This window comes from Seriola lalandi, unplaced genomic scaffold (assembly GCF_002814215.2).
Source record: "Seriola lalandi dorsalis isolate HSWRI2012SDOR001 ecotype SW California unplaced genomic scaffold, Sedor1 jcf7180002054916, whole genome shotgun sequence".
NCBI classification, from domain to species: domain Eukaryota; kingdom Metazoa; phylum Chordata; class Actinopteri; order Carangiformes; family Carangidae; genus Seriola; species Seriola lalandi.
This window is the reverse complement of record NW_019525468.1, coordinates 679,087-693,367: the sequence shown is the minus strand read 5'-3', so window position 1 is coordinate 693,367 and position 14,281 is coordinate 679,087. Positions and strand designations below refer to the sequence as shown.

Below are 14,281 nucleotides of genomic sequence, written 5' to 3'. Positions count from 1 at the left end.
ACAAGGATCTTTCAGATAAATTAGAGGCCTGAAACACTGTTTTTCCTATTATTGTATATCTCCCTCTAGTGTCCATTCCTTTACCTGCAACAGATTTCTGCACCAAATGTTCCACGCAGGTATCTTTACTGAAGATTAATTACTACTCTGTGGGTACGAACACTACCAATCCTACTATTATGAACATTTTGTGGGAGTGACTCCTATGTGTTGCAGTGATTTTTACATCTTCTTTATAGTATCCATATGCAGTTACAGCAAACAGAAATGGGAGTCTGACGCCAACATACAAGAAAGTTTTTTATTGATGTGGTATCAATACAATCAAGTACTGTAGATTTTGTATAAGCAGACAAACATTTTCAATCAAAAAGAGTGCATTTATACCCAAATTCTATTGCATAGAGTGCACGCAATAGCCTTGTATGACAAAAATCCTATACGCTGATACATTGTACATTACACAAATAGAAAATAAAAGTCCACAAATAATCCTTCACAAACAACACTAGAATGCTAACTACATGTTGTAAATGCTCTTAACTCATCAATGCTGTTAAATACCATTTATACGTTCTAGGCTTCGGTGGTCGGTTTTGGCATCCCTATTAAATTATCATAAATGTATAAATACATCTTCATTAATTTCATGTGCAAATGGGAATGGCCGTTTGTATTTACTGAAACTAAAACAAACAAATATCCCTTAAGAACCGAAGCAAGGCTGTTTTTTTTTTGTCTTTTTTGTTTTTTTGTTCTTTTTTTATAAAGAAAAACAGAAAACACTTCAAAGCAATTTGTGATTGAGACGGTACATGGATCTTACTGACACTTGTTAAATGATTTGCGCACAGGGCAAACTCTGCAAGCAAGTGACATTGTCTATGAAAACATAAGGACAGCGAGTGTTAGCCACATGTAACTCACATCACCATTTCATATGTTCAAAAAAAGAAGGCGACAAAAAAAAAAAAGGCAACATACAGTACATAACGAGCCTTGGACTGTCTTGTAGACTCACATAACAATAATGACACATAGCAGTTGTAGGTGTGTTCATGTTATTAGACAGAAAGGGCAAGAGCAAGTGCATTGTTTGCATTATATAGATGTAAAATACTGATTAGGCCTTATCCTAGCACTGCTTCTGTAGAGCAACTTGAAAAGTTACTGTTCATGTATAATAGCACAGCATGGTTTGTAGATACTATTGAAAATCACTCAAACAGTATACATTCATTCTGATTGCGAAGATCAAAATTTGGCACAATCCTCCTGTACATTGACATTCCTCCATCAGGGTGTAAGGTAGTCGAAATTCAGTGTAATGATAGCATTCGGGCGGTACAAGTTTAGATTGGGATCATGTCTGAGCTGAGGCATGTAAAGGCACGGAGGTGGTAATATAAACACCAACTTCTCATTGTTAAATCACAACAATTTTGTCAAACCTCTTTATCTTCTGTCTTCTTTAACTGCAACAACTAAATAAAGATCTCACACACTTCCCAGAATGTCTTCTTTTTTTGTTCATGACTTGGTACAACACAGATTTATTGCACACCATTAGGCCACTCATTGGAACAATACGCAAAATAGCCCATTCAGTGCTAACCAGAAATGTTATCTCCTTATCTCATAATGTCAATTTAATTTCAGGTTTTTCTGTCTACCATAATCTATCCATTACATTCATCACCTGTTCCCTTACTTTGCAAAGGCACCATTAGAGAGTGTGGAACTTTTTTTAAAAAGCTAAAGCATGCTGAAACGTTCTAAAGTCAGGTTTCTTGTGGAACATTGACAGGACCTGTTGGCTCTTCCTAACGTTTTGTCACTTCATTCGAGTTTATCATTATCTTTGCTGAAGTGTTCATGACCTGGATGTGAGGGGGATAATGTGACACAACACACACACAACACACACACACACACACACACACACACACACACACACACACACACACACACACAGCGTGTCTTTAATGCCTTATCCAACAGAAATGGGTAAATACACAGCTCTCACCTCTGGCCCACCACCTCTCCCAGAAATCTGGCAGGAATTTGTTAAAAGTTACACAACCTGTATTTCACAACCTGTGGGCCTCAGTCAAGTCCCTTTACTTATTCATACAGTAAATGCAGATTGATTCTCATTTTCAGCTGTATACTTTGACATTATTCAGTTCTGAAACATCCTGTCCTTGTAGCCACGGATGTTCCATTTAGCTGAATGATAATTCAGCTATTTTTGACACAAGTGTTTGGGAATTAACAAAAAGTCTTTTCATTCAGAACTACAAATGTTTCAGACTTGCTCTCATTTGTCCAGCAAGAAGTTACACAGAGACTTGCATTGAAGGAATAAGTTGATGTATTTAACTTGTTATCCATGTTGCTCATTTATAAGCAAAACTGAGTTTATAGCACCTTCACAGGTTTTGCAATACGTGGTCAGCATGGAACTTCCATGTTATGGAATTACAAATTACTGACTGGTAATGTTAATGCGATACTGATTTATTAATAGGTAGTATACCAATAGAAAGCAGTGATGTCATGGTGAGAGTATGTGAAGAGGATGTCTACAACATAGTGATGGGGTTTGCAGTGCAAATGGGAAAAACTAGATCGATACAAGGAAACAGGCTATCGATCATACTGTAGTTGTGTCCTTACAATCCATCTGCAGTTGCTCTCAGTATCTATTCTATGACATGTAAACATTGACTGTATACATACATATCATCCTCAGCTAATATTGTCTTGAAAGTTAAAAAAAAGGCATTGTCCTTGCATGATGTAGCTGATCTTCTTTAAATGGGCATTTTAAATTTAATAATTCTAATACTGTGAGGCCATTTTCTTGGATTGTATTTTTTTGGGTTGCATTTCTGGACAGTTCGGTAAATTATAAAAAAAAAAAGACAAAGACCCATCATTTTAAATGGTCAGCTACTAAATTCAGAAAGATGTAGAGAAATAAGCATCCAACAGATGCTAAATGTCAAAATATATATCTCACGCTAAAAACAAAGATTTAATCCCATTAATAATTTTAAAGTACCAAAAAGGTCAAACAAAAGAAAAGTTAAAAGTAATGGTATTACAGCACCAAATGCATTTTTTTGCTATTGTTTGTCTATATTTTCTATGTTGTATTGTTGCTCTTTATGTCAGTATTCACGGTTTAAATAAGAACACAAGGGGGATGTGACTGCAGCCAGAGGAACCACTCACCCCCCAGGGTCTGGTGATGTTGTCCTTATGATGTCAGAGCATGTGGGCAGGATGTGCAGTCACATGGGAAGGTCTGTTACTAGCACATTACAAAGTAAGGCACTTAATAGTCTGAATCCAATAACAACAACAATGATGACAAGGACCAAATAATAACAATAAAATTATGACAATATAATAATTAAAATAATATAAGCTAAAAAAAACACCAACATAAAATACAACCCAAAAACACACAGTTGAAGGACACTGAAACAAAGAACACAGTATGAAATTCCACCCCCTGCTTTTTTAAAACTTTCCATATTTCATTCACAAAGTTTGTTTTCTCTTTCACTCATGATATTGAGGGTGAGACATTTAAAGATGTTGGCAGTAATAATGAGAATTTTATGGGTTTTGTGGTGTTTCTATCATGGCTGCAGGTATTTTAGGTTTAGGGCTGCTCTGAGGTGCCAATACAGGAACATGTTTGAAGGAAAGGACAGGGTTATGTGGGACAGAGCAGGAATCCTGAGAAGGAGGAGTGGATGTACTCGGTAGAATAGAGGCCGTTTGCCTGATCCGAGGGCATCTGGACCCATACCTGGTCACCCTCCTTCAGCTCTAGGACAGCACTACCAGACGCCTGGTCCATGTAGCCTTTCTTGTATTCATCATATGTGTAGGTGGCTGGTACATTGTTCTTGTACAGTGCCACCCACAGGCTAGTTCCCTTTACATGCATGTGGTACGCAAAGTAGTAAACACCAGATAAAGGAGCAGTGAACATGCCAGTAGCAGAGCTGTAGGCATTTTGCCCGTTGTACAGGGTCCTGTCAAATTTGATTGGCATACCAGAGGGAGGGAAAGGTGTGGTGAGGATGGCAGTGAAGGCTGGTGCTACAGAGGCAGAGAGAGGAACTTGACTGTACACAGACCCCTTCCTGTCCCCTGGTACTTCATCCCCTTCCAACTGTGTATCTGTTGGCCCTGCAACAACTGTTTGGCCGTTTCCTGGAGGACCAGGGGGCCCTGGTAGCCCAGGGGGGCCAGGGTTACCATTAAGCCCAACAGGGCCTGGTTTTCCTGGAGGACCCTGGGGACCTATAGACCCCTTCTCTCCAAACTTACCCAGTCCTGGAGACCCTGGAAGTCCAGGTTCACCCTTTGGGCCAGGAGCACCCTGTGGCCCCATGGGACCCATGGGCCCCTGAAGACCAGGAATGCCTGACTGGCCCCTGGGGCCCGGAGTCCCTATGAACCCTGTCTCACCTTTAGACCCTGGAGCACCCGTCAGCCCTGGATTTCCAGGTAGGCCAATATGACCTGCTTCACCTTTGGGTCCAGGTTTTCCAAACGGACCATTAAGTCCAGGGATGCCTTTTTCCCCAGGGATGCCAGGTTTTCCAGCATGTCCGCTGGGGCCTTGGTCACCTCTGAGGCCAGGCAGTCCCGGAGGGCCCTGGGGCCCCAGCTCTCCCTTCTGTCCTGGCATTCCATGTTTTCCTGGAAGTCCCATTGGGCCTTGAAGTCCTGCCGGCCCAGGTTGCCCATCAAGCCCTGGCTCCCCAATTGGGCCTACCATTCCTTGATCTCCTTTGTCCCCTGGAAGTCCAGGCAACCCACCATGGCCCTTTTCTCCTTTTGGCCCACTCAGACCAGGTTTTCCATAGCCAGGAGTCCCAGGAAATCCAGGAGGACCCCTACCTCCTGCCTCACCTTTTGGTCCTAGTGGACCTGGTGCTCCTGGCAATCCATCTAGCCCAGGCTTCCCTAACCCAACTGGCCCTGGGAGACCTTGTAGACCTGGGGCCCCACCCTCTCCTGGTTCTCCACGATCCCCTGGTAGTCCGTAATCACCTTTAAGACCAGGCAGTCCAGGCAAACCTTTTGGTCCTGGCTTGCCTATTCCTGGAATACCAGGTGGTCCTGTACTGCCTTTCAGCCCAGGAGGACCCCTTATACCTGGAGGCCCAGTCTTCCCATTTCCATTCTCGCCCTTAAGCCCACGGTCACCTGGTGGACCAGAAATACCCTTTATTCCTGGCTCTCCACGAGACCCAGGGGGGCCTCTGATGCCTGGAAGTCCAGGTTTCCCATTCAGAGACAGGCCAGCTGGGCCAGGGAGGCCAGGCTGCCCTGGAGGACCTCTAGGACCTGGTTCACCACGAGGGCCAACCTCACCATTAAACCCTGACATCCCCTTTGGCCCAATCTTTCCTGGAAGACCTGGTAGTCCAGGTTTACCAATTCCTGGAAAGCCAGGAGGCCCCTGAGGGCCTACCTGGCCATTGAGACCTGGCTTTCCTAGTCCAGGTTTTCCTGGAAGTCCTGGTGGCCCAGGTGGGCCCCTTGGTCCAGGTTTTCCTTGGGGGCCTGGTTCCCCCTTCACTTCCATCATGGGTGGCATATCTAAAGAAAGAGAAGATGATCATCTTGTTAGTATAATGTATTTCAAAACAAAAAATAAGTAGAAAACAAAAAGTCGGACAAAGTTGTATGTGTGTATTGTAGTGAATTTCAGAATGGAAGTGAAATTGATGCAAAATAATTGTGAAGAGACAATGTATTTCATCATTGTTGTTGTGCTTGGCACCTTGCTGGCAAGGCTCACACATATGCACATGTATACAGTGACATGATAACATTGCTCTATGGTGGCTCTCTAGCCTGTGGAAAAGCAAACTAGCTCTTAGAAGGTTCGCAAGTTGAACCAACTCCAAACTGGCACTAGCACCAGTCCAGAACTAGCACTATGGGATATCTGTGTGCCTGTTACTTGGGTGTGCATGAGAGTGTGCTGCCTGTATGTTCAGTGAAGGGGCTGAATGGACACTCACAACCAAGTTTCAACCCATAACCTTATGTTGAGAGAAGATTAGCATGAATAAATCTAACCTCAGCAGAGGACAGTTGTTGACATTTTGCCAAACCTGCAGGTATTGGTGAATGCTGTTTTCCATACAGGATGACATTGCAATCTGATCATGTAATGTAATGTTGAATGTTAAACTAAAATAGTTACACAGCCCCAATAAAAATATAAGAGTTCAAACTACACTTATTTAAAATTCAATATATATAAATAAAATATAAAATGTATACATTACTGTAACTTATAAAACAATAAGATGTAAAACAATATTATGCAATAAAAAAGCAGCTAAGATATTGCATTTGTGTTGAGTTACAGTGGTCCTATGTGCAAGTAGTGCAGTTACACCACCTGTTTTCTACTCAGAAGGCAACATGACTTTTTCCTCATGTAAGAATTAAAAGCGGTTGGAACACTGGACTTTGCACATTACTACTACTTAGTGATAAGAGTGTCAGGTTTTAAACAGGGTCAAAAAAGAAAAAAAAACAATAAGGTCAGAAATTTCACCAACAATGCCTTTTTTCTTGAATGTAAATGTTTTTATTGGGGTCTTAAAGCCCATATCATGAGGTATTGATGTATAAGAACAATTAGTTATTTTGAAGACGATCTTCTGACCCAAAATTGCATTTGGTAATGAAAAGGATACTTTATAAGTGCATACATGTCTCTGCTGTAGATACATTTGGGGGAAACAACAACATTAGGTTATTTTACCTCCATCTTCCTTGGTAGGTGCCTTACAATAACTGCCTAAAGGTTTCCTTTATCATCCTGGATTAGTTTCCATGCATTCCACCTCAAAATTAAATCAGCAGAGCAATGTGTGTAATCTTTAGGAGATTCTGACATATTTTCTGACTCGTTTTGACCAACAAAAGTAGCTCAAAATATTCATCAATTTAGCAAGTGAATTGAGTCTGATGGTGACACATACTGCGGTGGGGTGGCATTAATTTAAGTTTATAAACTTTATATTTAACTAAATTACTACTTTAATATTCAGATGAGACTCGTTATAAGCAGATTTAAAGGACTCAGATTGCGGCCAAAAATACTTAATCGGAAAATCCCTAAAAACTACACCTGGGGTTGTCTGATTTCATGTCCATAGTAAAGGAAAAAAAGGTGTGCAGGGCAGAAGGAATGTGAGAAAAAAACCACCACGAATTAAGGAGTAACATACAAGAGACATCTGACAACATCCTTAATTGGGGAAATGAAAATTCAAACTTCAGTCATATCAAAATAAAGCCTGGGAATTACTGATATCTTGAAATTCAAAACATGATGGAAATGGTCCTCTGAATTCACTTTTATACCTTTTCCATCAAAGGAATGATCATGTTGATGATGTTTGACTATTCAGGTCATTCATCCATTCTTTTTTATAACTGCTTGTTCAGGAACTGAGCGGAAAGCAGAGCATATTCTGCACAGGTCGTAAATCCATATATAAAACAGTACTCTCGTTCCTGAGTTGAGCAGTTGTTATGTAATGGTACAATTGGACAGGAGTTAACATTTCTGTTTTCCAACTGACTGATCTGGGGGTGCTATTGGGTTTGAGAGTGTTTGTAAAATGCATATGTTTTCATTGTATAACAGAGAGAAACAAGTATACCATAAAAAAAAAAAAAACTAATAAATTGACTTGTTTTTCCAGTGCCTCATCTCAGCAACACTGTGTCTGAATGTTACTTTTCAAGGTGGGATATATGTCCAGAAGACACAGCTTATCCTGCTAACCACTGCCATCCTCCCCCACTGAAAGCTTGAAGGCTAAGATTCAGTTGTGTGTGAATAATTCCTCTGCATTTTACAACCATATCCCAATAAATGCATTAGAATATGTGATGCATGGCCTCTCAAACCTGGCACCTGCAAATAAAACCACAGTAATATACTATTTCTAATTGATCACCAAAATGCCCCAGGTGTCTTATTTAAGAGCACCTCATTAGCAATAAATGAGAGATAGCAAAAACTTGCTCTTTTCCTTTCCTTGTCACAAGGTGCAAAGAAATTCAAGTTGAAGTTCCCATTCCATCCTGTAATGTAACCAAAGACCACTACTTCCCCCTAGTGGCAAGTAATGAGACATGCAGCCTTTTTATGATCAACAAATAAAATCAAACACAACGGTAAGAAGAGCTTATTGATCCTCAACTGTATCTGGGTAATAGTATTATATGATTCCAGTTATGTTGTAACAGTCATGTATGTGAGCAGCATGCTGTACCTTTGTTATGTAGGTCTGCATCATGTAGTTTTAAGCATAAAAAATAATATGGAAAATTCAAGAAGACACACTCACACATTTTATATTTAGTGATCATATGTCCCCACAGACGGAATCTTACTTTTGGGGCTGTGGCCATTATTCCTATTGTTTATTGTTACATTTAACCTCACAACTTTATTGCAAAAACCTGTGGATGATCAGAATGTCAGGCAGACTAAACAAAAATACTGTACTTTTAAAGAAGAGAAAATATGGCAGCCATTAAATGAATATCCCATCTGTGCATTGCCAATGTCCATTATTTCACTCAATGACTGACTCCCAGCTTTAACTTTGATCTATTTACCACAGATGTACAATAATGAGATATGTCTACCTAAGTAAGGGTGCCACCTTCTGGCCAAACTATATTATTTCACCACTAGTGGATCTAAGAATAGCAAGGCTGCTTCGTCATTTTTCATCCATCCATCAAAAACATTGTTTTCAAATGTGCAATGAGCATTATGGCCTCATTTGTAGTCTTTCATGTTCCCTGTCATGTAGTTCTGCTGTAAACCACTTTAATATATCACTCAGAGAGGAAAGATAAGGTGCTTCACACTTCAGAGGCTATAAATGCTTCTTGATTTCTTGTTGTGATGCTCCCCAGGAAGGACTTGCTTTGTGCTTTCAAATACGTTTGTATTGAAATATGCTCTTGTAAGAGCAAGGCAACAGGAATATCCAACAGGCTAGAGGGTTATTACAAGATATATAATATTGATATATAACCTGAAACACATGAGTGCTTGAGTGCAGGAAAAATTCAATAGTTATAAAAAAAGAAAATGCAGCAAAGACTGCAGAGTAAAAACAAGTACAGCTTAAAAATGTGACTGAATACAGTAAGTAAAGTTCTAGTTTGATGTTTTGATATTTCCCACAGGACTAACGGTGGAGGAGAAATGAGTAGTTCATTGAAACATTTGACATTTTTTGAAGTTTAGTCATAATTTAGGCTTTAACCTCTCTTAACCTCTCAACACCTATTATTAATCATACTGATCACATTTTAACGTGGGTGCATTCTTCTCACTGACCTATGCAGAACAAATATCTTCAAATTATTACAGTAGGAAAATTTTTACATGTGGTACAATAAATATCAGTATCCTGGCATCTGCTTTGTAATCATGGTCTTTTTGATGGTATGATACCAATGCGTTACATCATCTATTTTCTGTAACAGCACAATAAATGTTTCTATACTTCTGTAAAGGCTGATTTAAAACACATGACAGGATTCTGATTCTGCACCAATGTGACAACTCTCTCCACCTGTGTACCTGTTGCTTTCTGTGTGTGGCTGCTTCCTTTACAGAGGTATAGAGGTGGGTGTGGCAAAGGGTTGTCAGTACCTGGGCTCATCGGCAGACCTAGCACAGCTGTGCCCTGTGTGCTGGTGCTTTTAAAACCATGTTGGAGCTCAGTTCTGGTTCTCTCTCCTCCCTGAGTCGCCCATTTGGTTTGGTTGGCATTTGGTTTCTGTTGTTTATGTTGCTGCACCATACAACATTGCATTCACACACTTTTTCACTCATGCACTCACTTACACTGCTGATCTTACAGATTACACACGCCGTTGTTAGTTGAGGTTCTTCTCCTACATTTTTTGCCAATTTCTTTTTTTAAATAAAACATTTGTTAATTGGCTTGTCTCTGGTTATCTCTCTCTTTTGTCATGGCTGTGCTACCCTGTTTGTGACAACGACAAAATACAGATCTTATGACAATCATAAACTATATTTAAAGACACAGACATGTATATGGTTAACTAAAATCACTTGAAATCAAAAGCTGAAATCATACATGGAATATCTTTTTTCACACAGTTACATTCTGGTGAGCTGCAACTAACATGTGACCACTGAGGGGCAGTAAAAGCACTGTATTCTTGTGAACCACTTGTAGTGTTCTCATCCAATCCCACAAAGCATAATTTAGGACTGGGTGAATTATTCTAGCAGATCTTTGATGTTTCTGTGAGGAATTTAAACGATGAATTTCATGCCTGAATTTGATCTGAATCCAGCTTCTGGAGTATTTCATTGTCATCATTTTATGATACTGAAATAAAAATGTGCCCCTCATTTGCTTTGGATTTCGCTTTGAAGAAGATAAAACAAGGCATTTCATCTGATCCAGATTTCGTGTTTGTAGCTTGAGTCAAATTTGATAATGATGGCAATTAAAACGTGCACATTTTTGCAGGATGATTAGTGCCCCCTGCCTTTTCTAAGTTCCCTTGCCCGAGTCTTTTATTTAATCTATTTTTATGTACTTCACACTCTCTCTCCTCCATCTAACAGCTGAAACATGTGATAAACATGTGATAACAGCATCCAGATGGCAGGAAGAATAACTGGCCCAGTGGGCACTCAGGCCAAATGCTGTTGGACCCACAGGGCAAGAAGACTCACACTGAGCCCTTTAACTGAAGACAAACTAAACCAGTGGCTTCAGCCTATCCGGTTCATGGGGTGGTCTCCATATCAATTACATTTTAAACTGCAATGTTGGAGAACTCTTTGTACAGTATGATCATTATCATATGATAATTATCATGCTCACTTTGGTTCAAATAGCTGGAAAAATATCTAATTCTAAGGTTACTGCCAACAGGATACTACAAGGAAATATACTGTTTGCAGAAAAATGGCTTTGAGCCAGTTCCTATTTTATGAATGTATTTCAGAATGCTTGAGTTAACATAAGAGAGACAGAGAGACACAAGGGTAAATCACATTGAATCAGTTCAAAGTATCAGTGCTTCCACTGACCCAGTGGACTGTAGCTAAAGTGTGTAAGTGGACCTTTCGGCCTGCAGAGTTGTTGAGTGAAAGACACACACGTATACTAAACCCACAGGGATTACTCACCAACATAATGCCCCTTGCCCTCTCGAAATGGAGGTCCGATAGGCCCTTTCATCATGGGTTGCATGTACTTCACGTGGGGTATGGGGGGATAGCCTCCGGCAAGAGCACGCCCCCCCAGCATCAGTAGCACACAGACAGGAGCCAACAGCATGGTCACCAGCATCCCAGGCTTCACGTGTCACACACAAAGAACTGGAGGTAAGAGAAAAAGAGGGTAGGGGGTATAAGACCAGATGCAACATGTGCGTGCATATTATGGGCTTCATTGCCTTTTATTGTGGACTGGAGTTCGCAACAAGTCACAGAGAAATCACTGGGTTCATTTGAAATACTTGAAAGACTTTTGAAAGATGCATTTACTCTTTATCAGCTGAAATGACTGAATTGATCTACTTCCAAGCATTATGAAGGCATACCGTGATATCAAATCTCCTCTGCTGTGAAGATTTGCCCTTACATTTTCTCTACATCCTCTATGTCCTATCCAAGCCAGCCACAGACAGTTGGCCAAAGCAAACCAAGGAAGCCGAGGAAGCACGTTTCTTGCACAAAAGCATGGGAAGTGCTTGATATGTCTGCACAAATATAAAGGGATAAAAGGTTGGCTGGCATCTACAAAAGCATACATAACTGTGTGTCCTTCTATGCACCGATTTGTTAAAGACACACACTATTTCCAGCAGTGGTGCACTTTTATATGTGCAAATAAAAGATGCAAATGCACACAAATATAACTTGAAAGCGTGCTGCTTATGTATGTCCCTGCTGTCAGCTGCTGCTCAGGTACAGTGTGTGGTAAGTACTTGGCTGGGGCACTGTTTGGTCTAGATGGCCCTCAAGCAACTGCGACAGGCAGATCTGTTGACTTTAATTTACTACAGGAAGACATGACCACATCGCCCTCTGCCAAATATTTTCACAACCGTGGTCAGGTGCGAACAGGAAACCGCCACAGTGTGTTTGTGTGTCATAAGTGAGCAACTGTAAGAGTCCACGACCGGCTTTAACTGGTGGAGTGATGTGTGAAAATGGCATAAATTTCAACTGCAGGTCTCCCCTGAGCTGTTTTCAACAGCTCTCTGTGGACTGATGACTGTCAGGAGTTAACGCCAGAAATGTCACGCTAATATTAGGCATGGAAATTGTCGAAGGATGAGGATGAAATGGTGCATAGCTGTGAAAAACTGTATAGTTTCTTTCCATTCACCTGCCAGGGATTTACTGATTTAATTGACATAGAGTATCGTCTACAGGACGATGCTGCAAAGTCACAGTAATAACAGGAATAGGTGACATTTTGCAAATCAAATAAGAAACAAGAGAGACTTAATTTGTTTATTTTCCCATGTTAGACCCTGATCATATTGCCTTTAGGCATCCAGCCACATCAAGACCTGATCTGATCACATAAAAGTATCATTTGCATCCTTTAATCTCTCCTGCTTTATATAGTACTCATCATGTTATTGTGTGTGTGTGAGAGACAGGCTTCCGTGTCTCTGCAGAGATGGACTCAGTTTGGATTGCGCAAGGTAGAGGAGATTTTCCCTCCGAGGCACAGGAGGAGTTACACCAACATCAGTTGACATTTTCTAATTTGAAAATGATCTGACGTTTTCTAATTTGAAAATTACATCAAATCAAACACACTTCAGTTAATTGGAAGCAGGTATTGGGAGTAATGCGGGAGTTCACAGCAGACTTCAAATCACAAGTACTTAGAAAAAAGGTGTGTTCATTGCCACCATGTGTGCTGAGATCAGGTCTGTTTTACAGCTTTGCCTCGCTGTCGTCTGTGATTGTTTAGCAACCACATAGCTAGGCAGTCAAATTCTTGTTTTACAGCCATTTACCAAAGTGTTGCTCTAGGTTTCTGAGTTTTTTTTTTTTTTTGTAATTAGTCATACGTGTGTGTGTCTGCGGTGTCTGTTTATGCATGTTTGCGTCGCGTGAGTCTTTGCCACGATGACTCAAATAACACTTCTAAAATTTTCACACTGAAGTGTAACCCAGCAAAACTGAAGAAAGCAAAGACAAAGATGTTAAGGGAAATAAACAGGAGAAAGAGAGACCAGTACTGGGAGGGCAGTGTTTGGTCGTTGGCCGACTTGCTGGCTGGCTGGCAGGGAGGCTCGTCTGGTATGGGGGTCTGTGGTTTTGGTGCAGATGTAATTTAACAGGCGGCTCTGGATGCCCACCATTCTGCAGGCGTCAAACTCTCTGAAGAACCGGAGCAACACGCACTAAAACACAGAAGCTGTGCATGAACAGGGATCAGCCAGAAACGGGCCGTTCACAGACCTCCACAATCTGTTTATCAAATGTTTTTGCTGAAAAGCTCTGCAGACGTTGTTAAAAGTCTCACGCAATCCTCTCTGGCTGGCCACCATGGGCAACTGCTGGACCAAGACTCCTACATGCTCTCACACACAAGAACACCCACGAAAACAGCGCGCACACACATTCTCGGCATGCATGAGAACACAATATACCTCTGGTAAGTGGTTACACGGGGTGTCTTGAAAACACTCAAACTCGTTAACTTCCCTCCATTTTCACATAAAACCGGTCCATTCAAAACAAACCATAACAAAACCCTGGGCCCGAGAGGAGAGAGGAGCTAATGGTGAATCAAAGCCTCCCTCAGTCATTAAACGTGAGCAGCATCCAAAGTTACAGCGAAAAAGCCTCATCTGGCAGGCCCAGTGACACTTTATATAAAACAGATTTTACTGAGAAAGAAATCACCACACACATATTACGGCAACAGATCCAAAAATACACAAAGGAAGAAACAGCAGAACAGAAAAGTAGCATTAATGAGGAAATAGCAGCGAGTCTGACCCTCGGGTGTAAAAGGGCAACGCCAGCTCCACCATCGCATTCTTACAGTCAGCGCTTTGCCAGACAGCTGTCAAATTACTGAATGCTACGTCTGACGCCCAAATCCATGGACGGACTGTGAGAAAATACGCCTCTGGTCACAGGCATGTAACCCCAGCCCCCACCCCCAAC

At 41.0% G+C, this 14,281-nt stretch overlaps 1 protein-coding gene across 1 annotated transcript in view; it reads right to left on the bottom strand.

Moving 5' to 3' along the window:
- Positions 1 to 287: 287 nt before the first annotated feature.
- col8a2 (collagen, type VIII, alpha 2) overlaps positions 288 to 14,281 on the bottom strand; it is a 47,547-nt gene continuing 33,553 nt past the window's right edge. The window contains exons 2-3 of the mRNA XM_023431091.2: positions 11,267 to 11,458; positions 288 to 5,634 (exon numbers count right to left, since the gene is read on the bottom strand). Coding sequence (XP_023286859.1) covers positions 3,731 to 5,634; positions 11,267 to 11,429 — 2,067 coding nt within the window. The 5' untranslated portion in view covers positions 11,430 to 11,458 and the 3' untranslated portion in view covers positions 288 to 3,730. The remainder of the gene's footprint in view (positions 5,635 to 11,266; positions 11,459 to 14,281) is intronic.